A 21,477-nucleotide genomic window follows, 5' to 3' on the forward strand; every position below is an offset into this window, starting at 1 on the left:
CTGATAGCTACCTTACATCGACAGTGATTCTTATTGACTCGATTCTCCAGCAGCAGTTCGCCTTCCCCACATCCAAGTAGACCTATGGGACACGGTATGTCTGTATGAATCATAACGGAACCCTCAAGCTCCACCCCGACATTGACTGTTTCTGATCATTCTAACATTGTTCATCTGATGAATAAGAAGAAAGGAAACTTCGGCCCGGACCACCTTTTCCAGAGTGCGGTCCCCAGGCTGTGGCGCCCCAGGGTTTCGGGACCGATATATGCCTTGCAGGACAGACTCTAGGGAATATTTGTGCATTCAATGGCTTGCCTTTCTTCTCTCCAAGCGGCTTGGAATGGATTCGATCCCGTACCGGAGGGGATGGATCTCTAGACCGGTATTGCAGCATGAGGCCCATCACCTGGCCACGGTTAGCCAGGAAACGTGACGGCGAGGTCGACCGACGATTATCGCTGCCGGATAAATCGCTTCTTCTCGAACAGATGGAGGCTTTTCAAAAGTCGATTTGCGCCCAGATATTGCCTATGGTTAACCAAGCATGTTTTGAGTACACTATCCGAGCGGCCTACGAAAAAGAGTTGTCAGCCATCTCGCCCGGGCTTTCCAGCGCCAGGGTATGTATATTTGCCTTTATGGCCCTGAGTTCATTCTTCGCTGGTCAACCGCATTTTGACAATATCGTGACTGCCGATGAATATGCCCGCGAGGCCCAAGACCTATTACCAGACATGCTCAACGAGTCAGTAACATTGGACGGGTTGCAGGCACTGACCATGCTGGTATGACCATCTTGACTAATTCGATCACTCCTATGTGCACAGCGTTCTCCAAATAGTGATTGAAAGCTAACACCTTGACAAAAGTGCCTCTGCTGCCAGGCCACATCTGGAGATATGCTCAGTATAGAGCTTATGTTGTCCACGGCCACACGCTTCGTCTTTCACCTCCAAGGCAACGTCTACCCCGAGGATATAGAGAGTGATCCTCTGCGTGCAAAAATGCACGTTAGGAATCTTTTCTGGATTTGTTTCATCCTCGACAAGATCTTCAGCTTGCGCACAGGCCTTCAACCCTTTGTTGACGTTATGAATTGCGATCTAACGCTTCCTCGAATGCTGTCGGTGAATGGCCAGCTGGAAAGCTTGCAGCCTTTCTACCCTCAACACAACCACACTATGTTTCTCACCCTTATTCGCCTGGGACTCGTTCAGTCGAAGATCTATCATGGCCTATACTCTTTCTCCGCCCAACGCCAAGGCGATGCGGATCTGCTAGCTACGATCCGCAGCCTGGACATCGCGCTGGACGAATGGCGATCTTCGGTGCCTACATTCTCGGACCTATCTATACACAACAACAATCGCATGGCCGACTTCCTTTTTGAAATGCAGTATCACTACTGCATGGCTGCCATCCATCAGACAAGCAGCCGGTGTACTGCCTGGGTTCGGAACCAGGATACCCGCGCGGCGGGCTCGAGTCTTGCCCTCAGCGTAGCAGCCAGTCGGTCTGTGTTACGAAAGTTCCTGGAAACGGACCCACAGCGCGAGGGGCAGTTTCTCTTGTAGGCGACCAGTCGTACGTTTGGATTGATGTCCCAGATACTAATTTCCTGAAAGGTTTTGCTTACCAGAGCTCTCCACATCTGCCATCCACCTTTTCTCGAATATCCTGATGAGTCCTCTGGAGGATCGAAGTGATACTGACTTATCGTTGATGAGAGTAGTCCTTGAACATTTTAGGAAGCACATATGGAGGCAGACCCCAACCACATTTATCGCCCAGGTCAGTCTTGTGGAAGAGTTTATGGGCGACCTACATCATCTGGCTGAAATGGCAATCCTCAAGGCCCGACGGGAAAGTGAACATTAATACCAAGGCATACACGAATCTCAAATATCCAATCTGTTCAGGTCTAGCCTTTTAATTTTACCTTTCCCTCGAGTCTCACGGTGAGATAGTATCAGTCAAGGAACGGAACCACTCGAGCAGTCAAAGAACAATATTGCATCACACGTACGCTAACCCTCCTGTCTGCCGAGATCAAGCTTTTTTCAACCCGGCACTTCATCCCACACTTCGGTTCCTGAAATACAACACTTCTATGCACCATCAGACAACCACGTGCGGAGACCACGTTCTAAGCTTTGCCAAGCTCATTGAACTGTGGAGCTTGGCAATGGCTGTTTCCGTCGAAGCTTAGGTACTAGTCCCACAACGGGGGAAAACCAACTTTCCATTCGCGCTGAGCATCTCATCAACTTTTAAACGAGATGAGCTTCGGGAATTTATTGTGATGATACATGAGATGAGCTTCTGGAAATTATCTCGATGGTAGCGACGTTGCCTAGTTCCGCGCAGGGGGCCTCGTGGATGTTGTTCGACTGCTCATCCCTCCGTGTCGTGAAAGGTATTTATAGTGCAGTCGACCATCTCGCAGTTATTCTACACATCAGCACCGCTCATACTCTTTTTTCGGTCTCCTCACATCCATCGTCATGGCAAACTCCAAGAAGATGACTCTCGCTTTGGCGAGCCTGGCCTCGACGGTCCTAGCCTCCACTGCCCCTGCCAAAATGACAGTTAGTGTCGTCGGCGGTATGATCACTACAGCACCATGTACCACAATCAATTCAACCCACGCTAACAATCATACAAGACTTTGGATAGACAGGTTGGAAGCCCGCTCCCCTGTCGTTCTGTAATGATGTCATGCCCCGCCTGATCGCCAAAAACATCACTATCCCCCGGGAGGTCCAGAACGACTGCGACCCGGGCGACCGCGCCGCCGTCACAGACGCGACAGCTCTACAAGGCAAGTCTCAACACCAGTTCTCCAGAAACCCGAAGTCTGCTTTCCTAACACTCAACCAGCCGACACCGCCGCATACATCCGCAATGTCTGCGCGAAGAAGAATTGCAGCGCCTTCGTCTCCGTCGGCGACAACTTCTACGACAGCGGCGTCAACTTCACCACCGGTGCCATCCTCCGCTTCCAGGAGGCCTGGGTAGACATGTACCGCGGCGGCGTCTTCGACAACGCCACCTGGTACCAATGCCTGGGGGACCACGACGTCGTCAAGGGCTAGAGCGGCGTGGACTTCGAGACGAAGGTTGCGCCCCTCTACGACTCCCGCTGGTACTTCGGCACCACAGGCCAGCCATACTACACCTACGACCTGCACGGCGCAGACTGGACCGCGACGTTCGCAGTCGTTGACTCGGACTGCTTCATCGAGGCGTACCAAAAGAACACATCCGTCTACCAAAACGAGTACACGAAGAAGTGCCACGCCGCGCGGGCCACGCAGGTCACGTTCCTCGAGTGGCAGTGACCTGTAAACATGCAATATGATCCCACGCAAATCTGTGGACTACTGCAGCTGTTTGGGTTGGATTTGAATTCAACATCTTCAGTGGTGTATAGTCATTACTATGCTATCTGGTTAAGGTGGACATGAATGCTCTATACTTGGTAAACTGCGTGCAATACCAACTGAATCAGCCGGAGACAGATCCCAAATAGCGCTATTGCAGCCGACGATCTCACCTACACCACCATTACTATCTCAACAATATCTGGCAATATGTTGAGCTTAAGGAATAGCATAGGACTTGTCGTGGTATTGTAAGAAATCTAAGAAACAGACGCATTTCAACACAATCTATACAATCCAACGACTCGCATGACAGGGGATTAAGTGGGTACCCAAAGCCTGAACGAACGCCATTTATTCGTGAAAAGGGACATAACTGCCATAGAGCCAAATCATCCCCAACCATTATTTCGAACGCCGTGAAAATGCAGAAAACGCCACCCTACTGAGCCTGATAGACCTTGAAACTCTTAAACTCCCAGAAAGCCTCGGTAAGATTGGCAGGATTGCGCGCAATAAAACTGCTGCACGTGCCGGGACAGTTGTATAAGTCAGTGTAGAACTGAGGCTGTGCGCCCAGCTGGCCACAGAGATCAATATTGGCAATGATACTCTGGTTGCTGAAATGGGACGCAATATCGCAGTTGGTATTCGGAAAGTCGGCCAATGCAGTTCCCCACGTCGATGGATCTGGTATGTTATCTGAAACGTCGTTTGGTATCGCACCCCGAGGGAAAAACCAAGCTCGGATGCCAGCAGTACGTAGTTCCAGAGCATAAACCTGCATTTTTTAGCATGTTGAAGAAAACTGCCTTGGACGAAAAGACTTACACCTCCCCCATTGTCATTGAGCTCTGGGCCATAAGAGGCAGGTGGAGCTTGGACGCCACAGCCCGCATTGCCATGCGTGCTATTGTCACACTGGTGGTACAGTGCATGGCCTGTCTGCTTCCGTTTGGCCTTCATGTCACAGCCGGGAGTCGTATGCAGGGTTACTGCATTCCCTTCAGTGCCTCCGTTGTTGGCCTCCACAACATCAATCTCGCCGTTCAGTGGCCAATTGTACGTATCACTGAGCCATAGAGCGGGCCATGTCCCGCAGCCATAGGGCGTATGGACAATGTCAAAAATGAAAAGGCCAGTGTCGTAAGACTTCTTGGACTCCAGCCGAACAGACCGTCTGCCATTGCTGGGAGACTCTGTAGATGTATCCACTCTCAGAATGACAGAGGATTCCGTAGCATAGGTCAGGTTGAGCTTTCCAGCTGTGATCCTATCCACATATCTGCCCGAGAATCAACCCAAGCTCTCCAAGACACAAAACAGAAGGGAACACTTACTGCACAAATCCATTCGTGGGATCCTTATCCGAAAAATAATTGAACTTGTCCAGAAACGTCGGCCCCGAGTATGTGTCCAACAACCTGTAGTCAAGCCTTGAATAATCGGGATACCGATTGGCCCTCGTTCCCTCTACGGCCCCAACGATAGCACCGATAATAGCCACGACAATCACCACGCCCGCAATGAGCTTTGCGCGTAGCGACCAACCGTGAGGATTCCACCACGGCTTGACGGCCTCAGACGAAGGGTCTTCTTGAACGCCGAAAGAAGCAGGCTTTGACGTTTGGAGCTCATCCACTCCGAAATGGCCGACCTGCGTTGAGACACCGCCATATCGACTGTAGTCGTTGGCGGTGCCGCTGTACGGCTTTTCAGCCATATGCTGCGGGTTTTATTGCGAGTACACGATTCGCGGGAGTCAGAACGCAATGGATACCAGTAACTGAATCTGAATTGCGCCGAGCTGGATAGTTGATGACGAATGGAGTTGCGATGGAAGAAGTGGAATGTCACGAACGAAGTCAGGGATGTCGTCATGCACAACATGAGAAGCAGCCACCGATCATATCCAAATTAGGCAACCGGCATGCACGGCTGCATGCAGCGAGAGATGAGCTACATTGCACACCCCATAAGTTAGATTGAGTCAAGCAGCCTTGCGCACTTAGCCCGCCCAAGATTAAGTTTATCAGGAGATCCTCTTCATATTTTCTTTTTAATCTCATGTCAACCAACTACGGAGAACTCCGTACACCAGCCAAAAGTGTCGACCAGATGTACCGTCTAAAACAGGCAATGTATGTACTCCGTAGTGTGTGTGGTCCCTTGCGTTAGACCTAAAACAGACAAGGCTTCCCTATCCGGCATGGTACCTGACACAACGTAAATTTCATACAGCAGTGTATTCTTGCTTTTTGCGAGACAATAAATCCAGAAAAACGTCTCCACCCTAACAAAGGCCTCACTAGTTAAAAAGTAACAGAGCAATTGTTCAAGGAACGGCTCACCCATACTTGAGCAGACAGTAATACGTAATAGTGGCAGGGGCAGGGGCGAGGCAAAGGGCAAGAAGAAAGCGAAGCTTCCGCCAAGACTAACAAGCCCTTCTCTGCGAAGCAATCACCCACAAAGCGACGCTATAGAATTATCAACTGTATTGTGTATGACCATGTCGAAATTCCTACGAATCTTAAGTAGATATCGATTATGGTTTTTACTTCCCCTTGCAACTCGTCATGGGGAAATTGGGCACGGAAAATGGCTCCCCATGGAGTCTGTTTCACTGTGGAGAAAGGTGTATACATACAGGTACAGGGTACCAACCGTTCTGCATCATGCTGTGCAACTTGCAAGTATCAATTAAGAATTACCATTCCATGGCAGCTAATTTCAAGCCAAAGACAGAATTACAGCGTGAATAGAACGCCAAGTAAAGTCCTTTCCAGATTTCATGTCTTGAGATCTGTTTCATTGATTGCTGCCTGGAGTCGGTCCACTAGATTCATATACAACGCTTCGCTAGCTTTGGACGATCTCAATTTCTGTTTCAGCTGTCTCAGAAGACTGGCAGATACTTGTAACATTCTACTTTGCCCCAGCTGGTGTGAAAACTTATTGATCTCCCAGAGCTTTAACTTGAAATGATCATGATAACGAAGACAGCCAGCTGTGTCGCTTAATATAGAAGGTAAATGGTCAACCATATCTATTTGAGAACAACATCTCCCGCCGTGAGGATATCGAACATATAAAATAACGACGACAAATCCTCGCCAAATAATACAGACGCTCAATAAACAATCCCCCATATATGCCTGAAGACTTCGATTAGTATGTGCAGATCAAACAAAACGCCACCAGAACACCTGAAATGTGTCAAGCGACCCATAGAATTAAATAGCACTGCTCTTAATAGTCCAAATGACAAACTCCTACCGCTGGGGTCCCTGGGATTTTTGCGACCGCATTGTCGAGTGCCGGCGGATGATATTGTCCCCGTTTGTCCATGGCGCTGCGCCCCTGTCCTTATCCTCGGCGCCGGTTGCGACACCATTCTCTGTCCGCGCTTGCGAATGCGTTCGGTCCATCCCAGACATGGTACTGAGGTTGGAGACACGCCGGCGCATTCGTCTCTCTGCATCCTGCACATCCTTCTCCTTAAGAGATTCCGACGGAAGCAAAATTGCACGGTCGAGGGCGTATGGGAGACCACGATGTCGACCACGGATTTGCATTGCAATGATGATGAGCTTTGACAAAACCTTGAATTGGCCACTGAAAGACGTGTTGACATTTGGATATCCCAATGACATGCCCACGGTACCATAGGCGGAGACAATCTCAAAAAGCACTGCCCATAACTGGAAAGCATACTCGGCTTGCGACTGGAGGCGGGTGCCCTCCACGATGGCAATTACAAACAGCCCAAGAAAGACATACCATAAGTCGAAACTCAGCTGCCTTCTTAAATGGAACCCAATGTAACTTGGGGGGTGCTGTGGTTCGTCCGTGTCTTCGTCCTCCGCATAAATGCCGAGACTCTTCTCCTCGTAGACATTGGTTCTTCGCATGGAAATGGCGATGGGGAAAACCGAAATATACATCATAATCATGTAGGAGACCTGAATTGCAGGATGAAGGTCCGCTACGTTCACCACACTAAATCCAGCAGTCCGTGTGGATGCTGCTTGGAAAAGGCCGTCAAGTACCCGAATGCCCGGTGACAAAGAGGTAACCGTCGGATCGTTCAAGTCGAGAATAATGAAGAATATCAAGTCAATTATGTTCAGCGCCACGAGGATCGCGAACAGCCACCAGGTCGCGTTTCGCGGGAAGAGTAAGGTAAAGCATCGGCGAGGATGATCCAACAGAAACTTGAGCTCCTCCCAAACGGCGCTCTCGCGTGGAACAATTTTCGACAGAGCCCAGATGATCAATCGGAGCATACAGGGAAAGCCGGTGTTGCCAATAACGATAAGAAAAGTCATGAGGAGAAGAGGAAATATAGCTGTTTGGAACGAAATCATGGAGTCCGGGGTCAGAGTGAAGCCGACGTCGTTGAAAGCAGATCCCGCGGTGAAGATGCCCCACCAAGGGCGGCCTTGTCCGATTTGCTCCACGACCTGACCCCAGTGAGTGGTCATAATCCAACCGACAAGACAGACCATTCCCAGAATGTGGAAGAAGAGATAATAAGAAGTGAGTACGATGGCCAGAGTCTTCAAGGCTCGGTATTCGATACCTCCCAGCTCATCACGCTGCTCCTCGGTCAAATCAACGAAGTTGGAATTTCGTGCAACAGTAGCGTTCCAACTGAGATATGGAAGTGTCGTACGTTCCCGCTCGTGGGTCAAGGAGCGAACAAGATTGCTAAGGGTAGGGCGTCGTGACCTTGAACGTTCCAGGGCCGATGTATCGTTCAGATCCTTCGAGTCACGAAAAGTGGGACGAGTGTCCAGACGGGGGAACGTCGAAAGTCTGGTTCTCGTCTGCTGCATGTCGGGTTCGTTGATGGTGATGTGCGGCCCTTCCAGCGGTCCCACGTGGTCCGATTCCCCCGAATTCCGAGAGCTCTCTTCGTCAGACTCGCTGCTATGCGACCGCTTGGATCCGTCGCCTTCATCATCTGCTTCCTCCAGGACTTCGKGGACGCCGCCGCGGTCATACTCCCGAGGGCTGGGAATGCGCAATGCCCCTTTATTCTTCCGTTGATTCTCCAGGAAAGCAATGTGATGGTCGGGACTCAACTGTGTCGGCATCCGAAGGCTGCCCAAGCCGAGCCCTACAGTGCTATTCAGACCACCCGCTTGAGCCTCCGAACTGTCCGGTTTATTAAATCGGGAAGGTGAGCCTGGAGTCGATCCATACTCGGAGGTTCCAGCAGCCGCCTCGCGGCCTCTTTCATTGGATTCCTGGGTGTTATTGCGCTGCATATCAATCGGGCGAGCAGCGATTCCAGCTTCTTCCCTTCCTAGCGAAGTTGCATCCTTATCTCGACTTATCGTTCGCATTCTCGTCGTTGTATGACGCATCGCTCGAGTATCCTGCACGATGTGTTGGAAGCGCTTCTCGAACCAATACAGCCGGATGAAGACGAGGGCCGAGTGGATGAAAATCGGAGTCGTGAGCATGGAACTGAAGTACAGAATCACCTGCTGGTACGTTTTTAACTTGTTGAAATCTATCGTATTGAGACCGCTCTGAGTTGCCGCGCCGGAACAAAAGAAAAGGATGTCAATATAGGCAAAATCACTTCCTGGATAAAGCATAATGGAAGTTATCAGTGTCATGGCGATAATGTAAATGTAATGCACTGAGATAAAGTTGAGATGAATCCCGCTTATCAGCGGAATGCKAGACTTCATCGAAGCCAACCTCCGAAGCAGCGGAGTATACATTGTGGCAGGAACTGGACGACAACGACGTCTCGCAGAGACTACCTGACGCTGTCCACGAAGAACCTCTGCGATCGAATAAACCGTCGACGAGACTCCCTGAGAACGAAGGAACGAAGTAATGTTCTTCGAGGAGGGGTCTGAGTTTGAAAGGGCGTTGATCCGCCGCCACACGAGAGAGATCTACCGCACGAATTCCGTCACTGCAAATCTCCGAAGCTGCGCGCAAGTTATGGATGCAGAACAAGTCCCAGAACCAACCAGTGTTAGCCTCGAGTCACTGGAAAGTAGTAGTTCAGGAGAAGACAAGCAGTCATGAAAGCCAAGAACATTGTGGAGCACGACAAGCAGGCAGAACTGAATTGAGAATCTTGGAGGCCGCAGAGGCAAGACTAAGCATAACAAAACCAATCTCAGTGCTCAGATGTATAGAAAATAGAGGACTGGGAAGAAGAGATGTGAGAAGGAGATTTGGAAAAGAAAATGGCAATGGACAAACGTCAGACTAAGGAGAAAATTGCGATGGGCCGGGGTTGATTCAGGAATAGGTTTAGACGGTGAGTGAGAGAATTTTTGCCTATCAAAAATTAAATTAAATCCTAACCTCACGACGGAACCGTTGATTTTGTGGAGCTGCAGAGGCAAATCCAGATTTCAGATTCCAGACTCGAACAAACCCAGTACGGAGTAAGCTTGGTGTATTATTATTCTGCTTCCATGTTCGCTTAGAGAGGTAGCTGACTCCTTGACTGCTAAACTGCTCAGTGTCACACCTACCAGTAGCGGTAATGGCCGAGGGAGGACCAGTCCCGACCATCGGGTCAGCACTGTGGTGGCTGCGACCGGCCAGACTGGACCATCTGGTATGTCTGATGAATGGATACTACTCCGTATTGTTACCGTCTTGGCTGCATCACTTCCAGGTTTGATAGCCGCAGTGCTCTCGGCGTGGCCCCACAAGGATTTGTGCATATATCACCGCACTAAAATCTGCAGCTTACTGTCATGATGATGGTCATCCTGGGTAATATCAGTCCTGCTATTGATAAATTGATAGATATTACAATAGAAGCGGTGTACACTATGAAAGCCACTGATAACAACTGGTTGCAAGATAAGTCTTCTACACTACTGATGAAACACCTAATACCAAAGTCAGGGACGGTAACTTAGGTCCAATACAAACTAAAAATACTTTGACTCTGATTTGTAACCTGGGAGTTTAGTAGTTTCATGTCTTTTGCAGTTTGCCTAGGACGTTTCAAGTGGGGAAGTACCTACTTGTTTCTCGGTACTACAAATACACACTCTATATGGATTAAGCTTTGGTCCGTAATTTACCATTACACTTTACGCAGTGCAAACCCGTTTGAAGTCGGCATGCCCACGGTCAGTAAAATGTCAGCTCGGGATTTTGTTCTCTCTTTATCGACATTGGAGTAATTACATGCCCTTCTCCATATTGTAGGATCCACCTATATAAAGATTTCTCGAGATTAAAAGTTTAGTTTAGTTGGATTGTTCTGCTTCGGCCCGCATCAAAACTACTTTCCGACAAGCGGCACAGGGAAGCCGAATCATTCCAGAGTACCCCTAGACCATAACTTACTGCCCTGTTACTACTGGCATGAACTGAGCACGAGGCTGAGCTACTCTTTAGCAAGGCATGCAAGCTTCGGTAAGTGGCTGAGGTCAATCGAATTTGCAAGAGATCGAAGAAAATGGGTCGCACTGAAGTGACGACTCCATTCGATGCACGTGGTCATGCGACATGCACCAGTACAAAAGTGATCAGTGCAGGACATGTTTGACAGAAAAAAGGAAAAATTTCACCGAAAACGAATCTATTAGTCGTCGGACACTCACACAGGAAACCGACTCCAAAGGCTAAATCTCATAGCACCGCACGACCAATCACAACGCAGTGTAGCTAGACTCAGATGCTGAATGTTGCCCACCGCTTATTCTAATCCATAGAGACCTCAAAAAGGCCACGCAAAATACGAAATCCTCAGAATCACCGGCCCGAGCTCCGGCAACAGCAGCGGTAATCGTCGCGGCTTCCATCCCTCCTCGATGGGTAAACGCTCCTCGCCAAACAGGGCTTCTATGTACTCCTCGGGCACACGATACGGGAAGCCCCGACCAAATATACACTGAACCGCCCCCAGCTCCGCGCATCCACTAAAGTGGTTCATCCTATCGAACTCCAAGGCCGGATTGTCTCTCTTCTGCTCGTCGAATCGCGTCTTGCGATACTTGCCGAAATCCGACGCGCTGAAACCCTTCTCTGTTTTGGGAGCCGCGAGGAATCGCTCCATAAGGTCTGGGTTCACGTGCATGCAGTCGCCCAGGGCGCGGTCCTGCCGGGTTACAGAGACATCGTGCTCCACGGCGTGAGGTCGGCCGACCTGGTCGAGGTTCAGCACGGGCACGCCGTCTTCGTTGACTTGGTCATTGTCTCGTAGTCCGAGCCGGGCCATTTTCTTCGGGTCGTCAGAATGAACTTGGAACGCGCCGTTGACGAGTATTGCGATGACATCGATGCCCATCCCAAGATAGCGTAGCGCGGCTTTTAACTCGGCGGCGGTGATGTTGCGGCCATTGCGTGCAATGATCCCGTGGTTTGCTAGCGAGTTAAGAACGGGGCATGGAGCCCGCAGGTCGTCGGGCCCTGCGGGACGGTAATCGCCTTTGTGAAGAGGAAGTTCTTTGGAATCTGTGACTTCTGCCATTTTTGACTTGATTGTGGGTAATGGACAAGGCGAGTTGCTGGAAGGAGTAGAGTATTTATGCCACGGCGCGGCTGAAATGTCAAGACTATCAAGTGACCGGTAGTGACAAGGTCAGATGAAAGGTGCTTTGAGTTGATTGCATGCCTCTTGAGGAACATCAGAGACCGTCATCACCCGCTTGCGGCAGGTGATTGACAGGGGCCCTGAGTGGTGGCACGGCCGTACTATTTTGCCTCGTGTTTATCGATGCATCATAACGGATAAATGGACTAATCATATCCGATCTCAAGATTCGCCTTTTCTGATTACTGTTCAGGACCTTTTCTGATTACTATTCAGGACTCTGCAGGTGCACAGACCTCTCTTTGCTTTTTCTCCATCATTGCGTTGCTCCAACATTAGACGTCAAATTTGGACTCTGAAACAAAGAACGCATAGAAACTAGAATTTAAAATGAAGGTAAACGCTCAGATTCTAGAGTACGGGGACAGCATATATATAATAGATCTAATCAAACATCAACTATATCGGTCCACCAATTCCTGTATCGACCGATTTATCTCATGCTCCGTCTCCCACCCCAACATATGCCCGGCGCCTTCAAAAACCCGCCATGTAATCCCCTCACCAATCTCCTCCTTCAAAAGCTCCCCATGACGAAACGTAAGCATTCGATCCTCCGTCCCATGCAAAACAGCAATCCGCTCCCTGCCCACCGCATCCCCCAAAGCCCTCAACTGCTCCGGAGACTTATGGTGAAAATAACAAGCAGTCACCTGCAACAAGAACCCTTTGGGCGTATACGACTCCGTATCCGCCTTCTTCTTCAAATGCCCCGCCGCAAAGCGATCCCTCTTCGTCGGAAAATTCAAGGCAGGGTCCTCGTTCTCCGTATCCGGCTGCGCCAGAAATTCACTCGCAAACAGCGTCGCCGCGATGCGGTCGATTTCCACGTCCACATGTCGCGGGATGAACATGCTCGCGCGCTGCTGCAGGTTCTCAAAGAAGGGCGTTGTACGCACTAGTCGCGGAGCCGTACAGCAGAGCGTCAGGCTAGCCAGCCGGTCTGGGATGAGCATCGCGACTTCCTGGGCGATCATGCCGCCCATGCTGGCGCCGATGACGTGGATAGCGCGTGTCGCGGGAGCTTTCAGGTCGATCCAGCCCAGCGAGCTGACCAGATCCACGACATCGCGGGCCATCTCGCTTGTGGAGTAGAAGCAGGTGGGTTTGTCGGATTGGCCAACCCCGCGATTATCGAAGACCAGACAGGAGTATTTCGAGCCGTTGAGGTGGCCGAAGTACTTGGTTTGGCGCTTCCAGTCTTTCAGGACGGCATTTAGCCCCATGATCCACTGATTGGCATTAGTATCGTACTTTCCCTAAAAATGATCCTTGCAGCTGGATTACTGCATGCGCGCAAGCAATGGAATACTGACAACTAGTTTCACGGGTCCCGTGCCATGGATCTCGTAGTTGAGGCTGAACGGGCCACCGCGCCTGTTCTGAGCCACCAGGGCCCGGCCCGAGGTTGTGGGAGGGAGTTTCCAATCTACAGTCTCATATGCTGGATGAGCGATGATCTCTTGAGCTGTTAGAGGCGCCATTTCAATGTTGCTGTCCAGTGTTAAGTTTACAGGTTATAAGATGCAGCCGACGTTCCCGAAGTTTGGCCGCAGTCTTTTTTTGGGTCTTGTTCCTTGTTTCTCTCTTGGCGCCCGATCCCAAGGCATGTCACTAAGTAATTGTGGGTCACGCGACCCTGTGATGCCCAACAACACAGCGACCTCATATGAATTCGTGGGAGAATAGGTGAGGAGGATAGCTTTCCCCTGAAATATAAGGTCTCTTTCTTACAAAAAAAAAAAAAATGGGCTTCGAGGTGTTGTGATCATTTGCCGCTATCGCACCTCCGCCATCTACCTCGTATTGGCACATCTTCGTCCGGGTTAAAGTAAAAATACATATTCATCTCGGCTGCAGTGCTTCCATAACCTGCTTTGCCTTTTGAGCTCTTTCCAGAGTTTGCGGACTCATCGAAGCATTATCAGAGACGTTGCTGAACCTTTCCTTGCACCTGTGCCAACTTTTCATATCAATTCCTCCATCTTCCTGGGCCACAAGTCTCTGTCCGCAATGTATGACCCATTCCGCTGCCACAGCTATCCTACATTCCAGAACAGATCTGGGCGTATCACCGACGAGCGCTTGCTCCAACTCTTCTGGTAACATTCCTTCGATCGCATATTTAGCGAAGATGATCAAATCAGCAGAGCCATCTCTAGTCAAGCGAGCAGCATAAGCATTCAAGCTCTGCCAATGTTCACGCTCCTCCTCATCACTCAGAGAGACCATGCCTATCAATCTGTCAATAGAAAGATCCTGATGCGGCTTGCAGAAATCTATACTTACGATCATACATTTCCCTGAACGTTGGACCTAGCATAGGCAAATCTCCCCACAAGTCAAAGCTCTGGTCCCATGATGCCATGTAGACTGTTTTTGTCTGGGAAGTTAGATCTTTCAAGGCCTTGATCAGCTCTGCGAGTCTGTCCTGTTCATGAGCAGTGTAGGGGATCTGCTGGGCCACATTATGAACCACGCCCCAGAAATGCCAGAGAAAACTTCCTGGGTCCTCGCGAGGCTCGCCTGCAGGTTGATCCTCGTCAGCACGGTGTGCAGGAAACAGTTGGTCTAGTGCTTGGGCTGTGTGTGCGGGGGATGCGGTGGGATCTTGTAGGTAGTCCCGCAGGATCTTGAAGATTTTTTCCTCGATAAACCATGGATCGTCGTCTTTTAATTCGAGATGAAGAGAAGACATAGTGAGATTGTAACTCCTTCTACTTTGGAGTTGAAAATGGTAGTTTTAGCTGGTGTGACGGAGAAAGCGGGGAACAACAAGAACGGGGTGGGATACGGACTGCGCGATATGGGCCACGACAAGAAAATGAGAGAAGCAGAAAGAACATAAAAAGAGGATCGAAGCAGAAATGTATTGTTGACTCGAGACTTGAGGCGAATTGATCTGACGCTGTCCACTTGGGAATCTGACATCAGCTCAGCTGTGTTTCAAATGGCATGTGTTCCTGGGGCCAAAAATGGAATCAGGCAACAACGAGGCATTTCCAACCAGTTGCCTCTTTAAAAATGGTCACTGTCTCACCCGCAAGCGTACAGTAGTGCCCTTTTCAGCTCTTGACATGATCCAATCCGCGGTCTAGTCTTCAGAGCAAACATGCATGAAGCTTGGGTCTAGGATCTATTCCATAAGCTTACGGTCATGCCTTCTCTCTCTATTAGGTAAACTTGCCCCAAAGGATCAAACTTCTCTTGCCTCTAAGCTGACGACGTTACATTGACTTTAAAAGCTCTCACTCGCCTTGGTAGATCAATGCCCCATTTACCCTGTAAGTGCCGTCTCTTGGCCCCAACAATTACCTCCACATACAGGGATGCTTATCCAACATCATCTGAGGTGCGCAGGGGACGGAGGACCCCTTTTTGCGACAATCCCATGTCCTGAACCAGTAATGCCAGATATAAAAGCTGTTGAATCCTCTCGCTTGTCCCAACCATATTGGAAGACATCGTCACAATCGTGCCGCCTGCATCCAAGATGGTCGCAATCAAAAACCTTTTCCTGCTGGCTGCCACAGCCGTGTCTGTTCTAGCTGCTCCCTCGCCCCTCGAGGCTCGTGCGGTAAGAGTCGCCTTAAAGAGGCCTTCGAGAGGGTAACTGACATGACCCCACAGACCTGGACATGTATCAACCAGCAGCTGAATCCCAAAACAAACAAATGGGAAGACAAGCGCCTTCTCTACAATCAAGCCAAGGCCGAGAGCAACTCTCACCACGCACCTCTCTCCGACGGCAAGACTGGTAGCAGCTACCCGCACTGGTTCACCAACGGCTATGACGGGGATGGCAAGCTCATCAAGGGTCGCACGCCCATTAAGTTTGGGAATTCCGACTGTGACCGTCCCCCGAAGCATAGCCAGAACGGCATGGGCAAGGATGACCACTATCTCCTGGAGTTCCCAACTTTCCCTGATGGCCACGACTATAAGTTTGACTCGAAGAAACCCAAGGAAGACCCAGGTCCAGCGAGGGTCATCTATACTTATCCCAACAAGGTGTTTTGCGGCATTATAGCGCATGAGCGGGCGAACCAGGGGGAGTTGAGACTGTGTTCTCATTAGTTATGGTGTGATGTCTTGAGAGGTATTAAGCTGCTGCCACTCCTTTCTTCGACCACAATATGCGTTTCATTTACTGCTCGGGTAAATTTGGGCGTCTGGGTAGTCGAAGAATCATGCCTTTTTGTCATTGAAGAGCAAATTGTTGCAGATATTTCGTTCACTCACTGCAGATATTTTGGATAGAGTGCTTAGTGTCACTCTAATATCAGCTCGTGTTGGGGTAACATTATTGCCTTTACATTTGCAACCGAGATCGGAAAGCTTCTAGCAACTAGTAGACAGGACAGTCGAGCTCTCTTTGTAAGTGAACTGAATCCTGGCTAAAGGTATTGATCGCACAATGACTGGTCACACAGTTTAAGTGGCTTACTCGCGAAGTCTCATGCACCCTCTGTGATTAAAAGCATAGTCTGAGCGTGTGAAGCCCTTATCTAGCCATGTCTGCGGCATCCGACATGCGTAAGGCAGAGAAGAAGGCAAGTTTGGCTGCATGTGAGTATTTGCTTGAAGACTATTGGACCTTTAGCTAACAGGTATGTAGGCAGTTTTCATATGGAGTAGTCGACGCAGCTGAGACACTCCAAAAAGTGGGCGAGCGTCTATCGTGGGGTCTTGGGTGAAGACATGACCACGGGTCAACCCACATAGTCACCAGGACCATGGCCGACTCTAGCATTCGGCTGAATGGAGTGCATCTCCTCAATCTTCTCAAGCCTGCTGTGACCCCTTTGACCTCTTGATCAGCATCCTGGATGACTAAAGATAAGCAGACTGGTTGAAATAAGAAGCTGACAAGGGACTGAATTGATCCATCAACTGGCCCACGCGGTCTTTGCTGCTTTCTCATTGGCCCGAGCCTATTGGTCTGATTCACACAAGCGAGCCAATCAACATAGCCATATGCACGTGGGTGGGCTCCACTCCTCTTTTGCAGCCCGTGCGAGTCTACCGAAAGGGTAAAGACTGTTATGTGTGTGCCTCAGGCGCCGCTTTGGCTGCCATTCTGCTCTATACGCGACGATTGCGCTTCATCTCCACCACTCAGACACTGCTGCTCGGCGTCGAGTTCACTGCTGATTGCCCAAATTACTTAACAGCGGCTACGAAATGATGGCCTCCCTGTCCGGCTTGTACTCCGAATGGTCATGGGATGCTTTTCAGGGCCTCTCATGGCTTTTGTCTGACTCACATAGAGCGTGCTATGCTGGAGAGAAGGGTGGAAATTGACCTCTCCCTGACACCGCCATTTTACTGGCCTTCAAAGCTTGGGAGTGTCCACAGCTGATCCGAGCGTTGCTCCCATGGAAAGAGCCCGATCTTTATCTCCCAGAGAACTGCTAAGCCGCTTTCTTCTTGCTAGCCTCCGACTCTGAAGACGTTCTAAGCCCTTGTCGCTCACGGTTAAAACCTCATTCCTTCTTGGTCAGGCACGTGGAAGGGGGTTGGGCCTGCTGACTCCCAAGTGAAAGAGCCTGATACGGTGTTTCTGCTAATCCGCCTGAAAATCACAGCCCACCGAACGCGTGCAGGCGCTTTAGTGCCTGTATCAGGTTCGAATGATTCCCACGGCTAACGAACCTTGTCTCTATCGCTGATCATAATATACAGCCTCCTAGAGCTGAACTGTCGAATGATAGGGCCATGATGCTTATTCCGATGTTGTCAATGGTCCATTCGTCAGGCCGTTATACTCAATATACTCCAGCGCTTCCAGCGGACCGCTACCTAGTGCGTCCCTGTGGAGGTCATGAGGAGTAGGGCCATTTCGTCCAATACCCCTTTTTCTTAGCATCTTGACGGTTTATATACCATGGCTTCGTAGAGAATTGATTAGTTTCCCCCGTCTGCGGGGTGAAGGATTCTGCTGCAGGTATTTACTAACCAGGCTTATCACAAAATGGTCTTCCAGTGGGCATCACGCTGCTTGCCCGGCTTCAGTATCATTGCGTTGATTGTACTTCTTCGGTTGACCTCCAGTGATGCAGTCGCCTTTTGGAAATGGAAGGGCCCGTCGCCATCCTCGCCAAAAGATACGCCCGGGAATCAGCCGCACAATCTCAACATGGCCCAGCAGTTGTTTGTCATATACACCGTCCTTGTCCATGTCAGTATGTTCGCCTTTACCACCCGTCTGGGATGGACCCTCTCAAGTGTGACCCGGAAGACAAAGGAGGTTCTCCAGCGCCGAAACTTTGCGCAACCTCGCATTTCTGTGGACAAAGATAAATGGCTCTCGGACACGTCGACACTCACAGACACGGATTCGGATGTATTTGATCCGCTGATGAGCGATACGACTCGCGATTCTGATGGACTGGAGGTCATTCACGCAATCATCGTTCCGAACTACTGTGAGGACCTACATACATTGCGGACTACCCTAGACGTTCTGGCGAGCCACCCAAGGGCACGGACACAGTATGAGGTGGGTGCTGGACGAGACTGTTCGTGCTTCATGCAACTAATATTGGGTCTTCGCAAATCAGATATACCTCGCAATGGAACAGAAAGAAGCCGGCGTCGCCGAAAAAGCAGCCAAGCTGGCATCAGCATTCGAGCCGTCCTTCCTCCATATTCATGCTACCTTCCACCCTGCGGGTTTACCCGGCGAAATAGCAGGAAAGAGCTCAAATGTGGCCTTTGCAGCCCGACATATTATGGAAGTTCACAGGGCCGAGCTGGACTCGGGACATTGTGATGTGATTGTTACGGTCATGGATGGTAGGTGTTGGCCCTTCTTTCTGCTCAGTTCATAGCCCTAACCGGGTTATAGCCGATACGCATTTTTGGCAGGATTACTTTACAGAAATCCGGCGCCTTCATTATGCGCACATCTCGGAAGCAGATCGGACTCTATATTGCTGCCCTATAATATTCGACCGCAATTCGCACGAGACTCCAGTTCTGGTCCGTTGCGCAGACCTACTTTGGGGATTCGCCGGTTTGTCCACCATGTACCCTGGGACATGTGTTTCAATCCCAACATCGGTATACTCATTGCCGCTGTCTCTGGCCGAGAGGATTGGTGGCTGGGACAGTGATTCTACTGCGATCGGGGAAGACATGCATATGATGCTCAAGTGCTATTTTGAGACTGCAGGCAACGTCGTCACTCGCCCGGTCTACGTCCCCGCAAGTCAGTGCAATGTCTCGAGTGATACTGGCCGAGGCTGGCGACGGTCGTTGGATACCTGCCGTGCCCGTTATCGACAGGCGTTGAGGCATATGTGGGGTGCACTTGACTCGGGTTTCGCCGTACGGCGTACTATCAGTTACATTCGCTCTCATTGCCGCTGTCTGTTCTTCCKGCCGAGGCACATTGCCCTTGTTCATTTGCTCTGGGAAGCTCATTTCCTTCCTTGCCATCTGATTATACTCATGCTATTCTCTACGATCTATACTCTGTTGACGCCTCCAGCTTCCCTCCATCCGACCATGGCGTGGGCGTTCGAGCTTACCAACCTGCTACGCGCATCGTCATTTATTGGAATGAATATCTGCATTTTTCTGTACGAGCCATGGCATGCACTCTGTGTGCGCACGCGGAAAACAGATATGCAACAAGCAAATGTGGCTGATGCAGGATTCTCAGAGCGGGTCTGGTGGAGTCCTGCGCAGCTAGTGGAGCGCGTCTGCTTTCCTATTGCAGGAACTGTCTTCGGTGGAATTCCAACAGTCCATGCTGTCTTTTCGCATTTTTGGACCGACAGGCTGGTGTATCGGGTGAGCAAGAAGCCGACTTTCTCGGTGGCTGGAGCGATGGCCTAGCTCTGATACAATGTACTGCTTGAAGAACGACCGCGTAATCGGACACTAATATGTACGACTTATGAAGCTAGATAGACCAGATAATATTAATGATAATGAGACGTCTTTTCTTCTTGAAATCAGTCATTCGAAACTTATTGCCGAGACTAGTCAGTCTCTGTGAATGATTGTATGGTACTCCGTAAAAGGTCACTTCAACCCTTAACACACGCTGTATAGAATGACACGGAGAGCGACTGGCATAGCATCGAGGCGAGATTGTAACTCCAAAGGCGACTGTTGGATGTGGCTGAAGTTTGAGTACTCGATAGGGCAGGAGTTCATCAGAGCGGGGTATGGAGATACTCAACCCCACAGGTTACCCCAACGGCCTAATTCTCCAACTTTCCTTGAGATAAGTACATCGAGAGTACATCCCCTGATCACATCCTTGAAAGATTCTCAGAACCCTATATTGAGAGTCGCAATCCACAAAGTCTGAAATGGCACCAATTCGTCGAGTCGCGGTGATCCAATGGCACATTAAGGCAAGTTACGTCACTACAAGGCGCACCGCGGTGATATGCTATCTGGAGAGCACCCCAGATTTTATCTGCTCCGAGGCCCCCTTTAAGCTGGATCTAACGCMTGATTTCATTAGGACCTCGCGATTGAAGAAAACCACGCCAGGGCGTGTAATTACATTCGAGATGCGGCTGCCCAAGGTGCCGAGCTAGCCGTCCTACCAGAGTAAGTCATTGGTCTGGACGAATCGTAGGAACAGTCTAACTCATTCTGGCCAGATACCATCTGAACGGCTGGGCTCCAGATGACCCTCTCTGGACCGTCCAGGCTGGCGAGTATAAGAAGTACTTATCCGCCTACCAAGCCCTCGCAAAGGAGCTGCATATCTGCCTCGTGCCGGGAAGCATCGTCGAAAGACATGAGACCGAAGCCGAGGGGAAAGATCGATTCAGCCTCTACAACACGGCATACTTCATCTCCAACGATGGCAGCATCCTCGGCTCCTACCGGAAGAAGAACATCTGGCATCCTGAGCGGCCTCACCTCACCTCGTCCGGCGAGGCGCCGCACGAGGTATTCGACACGCCAATTGGGAAAGTGGGGCTGCTGATATGCTGGGATCTGGCGTTCCCAGAGGCATTCCGGGAACTGATTGCGAATGGGGCGGAAGTGGTGATTATTCCTACTTTCTGTAAGTCGCTCGTTCTTTTTGCTTGATTTATGAAAGAATCGCTGGTTGACCTACTAAGGGACTCGCTACGATGCCTCGCCCGAGGCGCTATCATACAACCCCACCTCTGAAGCGCTCTTCCTTGAGTCGACGCTGACGTCTCGCTGCTTCGAGAATACCTGTGCCATTGTCTTCGTCAACGTTGCCGGTGCCGATGAGAAATTCCTCGGTATGTCCCGCGTGACTCTCCCCATTGTCGGCCCGGTGGGTAAGATGGGGAGCGAGGAAGGCGTGCTCGTGGTGGATATGGACTTGGGGCTGTTGAAGATTGCCGAGGAGAATTATCGGGTCCGCGAGGACTTGGCCAAGGAAGGCTGGCATTATGTCTATCGCCATAGTACTACAAAATAGAGAAAGTGCCATCTTGTTCATAAGACGTTTCATCGTTGTCGGCGCTACAGGCCACGCTCAACTAA

General features: G+C 50.3%; 10 protein-coding genes across 10 annotated transcripts; 5 read left to right on the forward strand and 5 right to left on the reverse strand.

Moving 5' to 3' along the window:
- Positions 1-395: 395 nt before the first annotated feature.
- On the forward strand, positions 396-1,881 carry Asppvi_004083 (fungal specific transcription factor domain-containing protein; the record flags this gene model as incomplete). The annotated part of the gene is made up of 3 exons (XM_043300039.1): positions 396-788; positions 888-1,573; positions 1,629-1,881. 3 exons carry the CDS (start codon positions 396-398, stop codon positions 1,879-1,881), a joined length of 1,332 nt encoding a protein of 443 aa, XP_043155974.1.
- Positions 1,882-2,507: 626 nt separating this feature from the next.
- Positions 2,508-3,344, forward strand: Asppvi_004084 (uncharacterized protein; the record flags this gene model as incomplete). Its single annotated transcript, XM_043300040.1, is given in 4 exon segments — positions 2,508-2,607; positions 2,684-2,799; positions 2,850-3,086; positions 3,099-3,344. 4 exon segments carry the CDS (start codon positions 2,508-2,510, stop codon positions 3,342-3,344), a joined length of 699 nt encoding a protein of 232 aa, XP_043155975.1.
- Positions 3,345-3,828: 484 nt separating this feature from the next.
- On the reverse strand, positions 3,829-5,109 carry Asppvi_004085 (glycoside hydrolase family 16 protein; the record flags this gene model as incomplete). Its single annotated transcript, XM_043300041.1, has 3 exons — positions 3,829-4,167; positions 4,218-4,671; positions 4,727-5,109. 3 exons carry the CDS (start codon positions 5,107-5,109, stop codon positions 3,829-3,831), a joined length of 1,176 nt encoding a protein of 391 aa, XP_043155976.1.
- Positions 5,110-6,661: 1,552 nt separating this feature from the next.
- Positions 6,662-9,127, reverse strand: Asppvi_004086 (potassium ion transporter; the record flags this gene model as incomplete). Its single annotated transcript, XM_043300042.1, has 1 exon — positions 6,662-9,127. The coding sequence occupies one exon, from the start codon at positions 9,125-9,127 to the stop codon at positions 6,662-6,664; it is 2,466 nt and encodes an 821-aa protein (XP_043155977.1).
- A 1,979-nt stretch (positions 9,128-11,106) lies between these two features.
- Positions 11,107-11,859, reverse strand: Asppvi_004087 (putative peroxidase; the record flags this gene model as incomplete). The annotated part of the gene is made up of 1 exon (XM_043300043.1): positions 11,107-11,859. One exon carries the CDS (start codon positions 11,857-11,859, stop codon positions 11,107-11,109), a length of 753 nt encoding a protein of 250 aa, XP_043155978.1.
- Positions 11,860-12,377: 518 nt separating this feature from the next.
- On the reverse strand, positions 12,378-13,466 carry Asppvi_004088 (alpha/beta fold hydrolase; the record flags this gene model as incomplete). Its single annotated transcript, XM_043300044.1, has 2 exons — positions 12,378-13,214; positions 13,299-13,466. 2 exons carry the CDS (start codon positions 13,464-13,466, stop codon positions 12,378-12,380), a joined length of 1,005 nt encoding a protein of 334 aa, XP_043155979.1.
- Positions 13,467-13,827: 361 nt separating this feature from the next.
- On the reverse strand, positions 13,828-14,680 carry Asppvi_004089 (DUF3632 domain-containing protein; the record flags this gene model as incomplete). The annotated part of the gene is made up of 2 exons (XM_043300045.1): positions 13,828-14,216; positions 14,272-14,680. 2 exons carry the CDS (start codon positions 14,678-14,680, stop codon positions 13,828-13,830), a joined length of 798 nt encoding a protein of 265 aa, XP_043155980.1.
- Positions 14,681-15,475: 795 nt separating this feature from the next.
- On the forward strand, positions 15,476-16,059 carry aspf1 (major allergen and cytotoxin AspF1; the record flags this gene model as incomplete). The annotated part of the gene is made up of 2 exons (XM_043300046.1): positions 15,476-15,559; positions 15,613-16,059. The coding sequence occupies 2 exons, from the start codon at positions 15,476-15,478 to the stop codon at positions 16,057-16,059; spliced, it is 531 nt and encodes a 176-aa protein (XP_043155981.1).
- A 1,897-nt stretch (positions 16,060-17,956) lies between these two features.
- Asppvi_004091 (glycosyltransferase family 2 protein) lies at positions 17,957-19,827 on the forward strand (the record flags this gene model as incomplete). The annotated part of the gene is made up of 3 exons (XM_043300047.1): positions 17,957-18,484; positions 18,546-18,780; positions 18,833-19,827. 3 exons carry the CDS (start codon positions 17,957-17,959, stop codon positions 19,825-19,827), a joined length of 1,758 nt encoding a protein of 585 aa, XP_043155982.1.
- A 482-nt stretch (positions 19,828-20,309) lies between these two features.
- Asppvi_004092 (carbon-nitrogen hydrolase family protein) lies at positions 20,310-21,412 on the forward strand (the record flags this gene model as incomplete). The annotated part of the gene is made up of 4 exons (XM_043300048.1): positions 20,310-20,384; positions 20,468-20,556; positions 20,610-21,022; positions 21,081-21,412. The coding sequence occupies 4 exons, from the start codon at positions 20,310-20,312 to the stop codon at positions 21,410-21,412; spliced, it is 909 nt and encodes a 302-aa protein (XP_043155983.1).
- Between the last annotated feature and the right edge of the window lie 65 nt (positions 21,413-21,477).

Source organism: Aspergillus pseudoviridinutans (assembly GCF_018340605.1).
Source record: "Aspergillus pseudoviridinutans IFM 55266 DNA, scaffold_3, whole genome shotgun sequence".
NCBI lineage: Eukaryota > Fungi > Ascomycota > Eurotiomycetes > Eurotiales > Aspergillaceae > Aspergillus > Aspergillus pseudoviridinutans.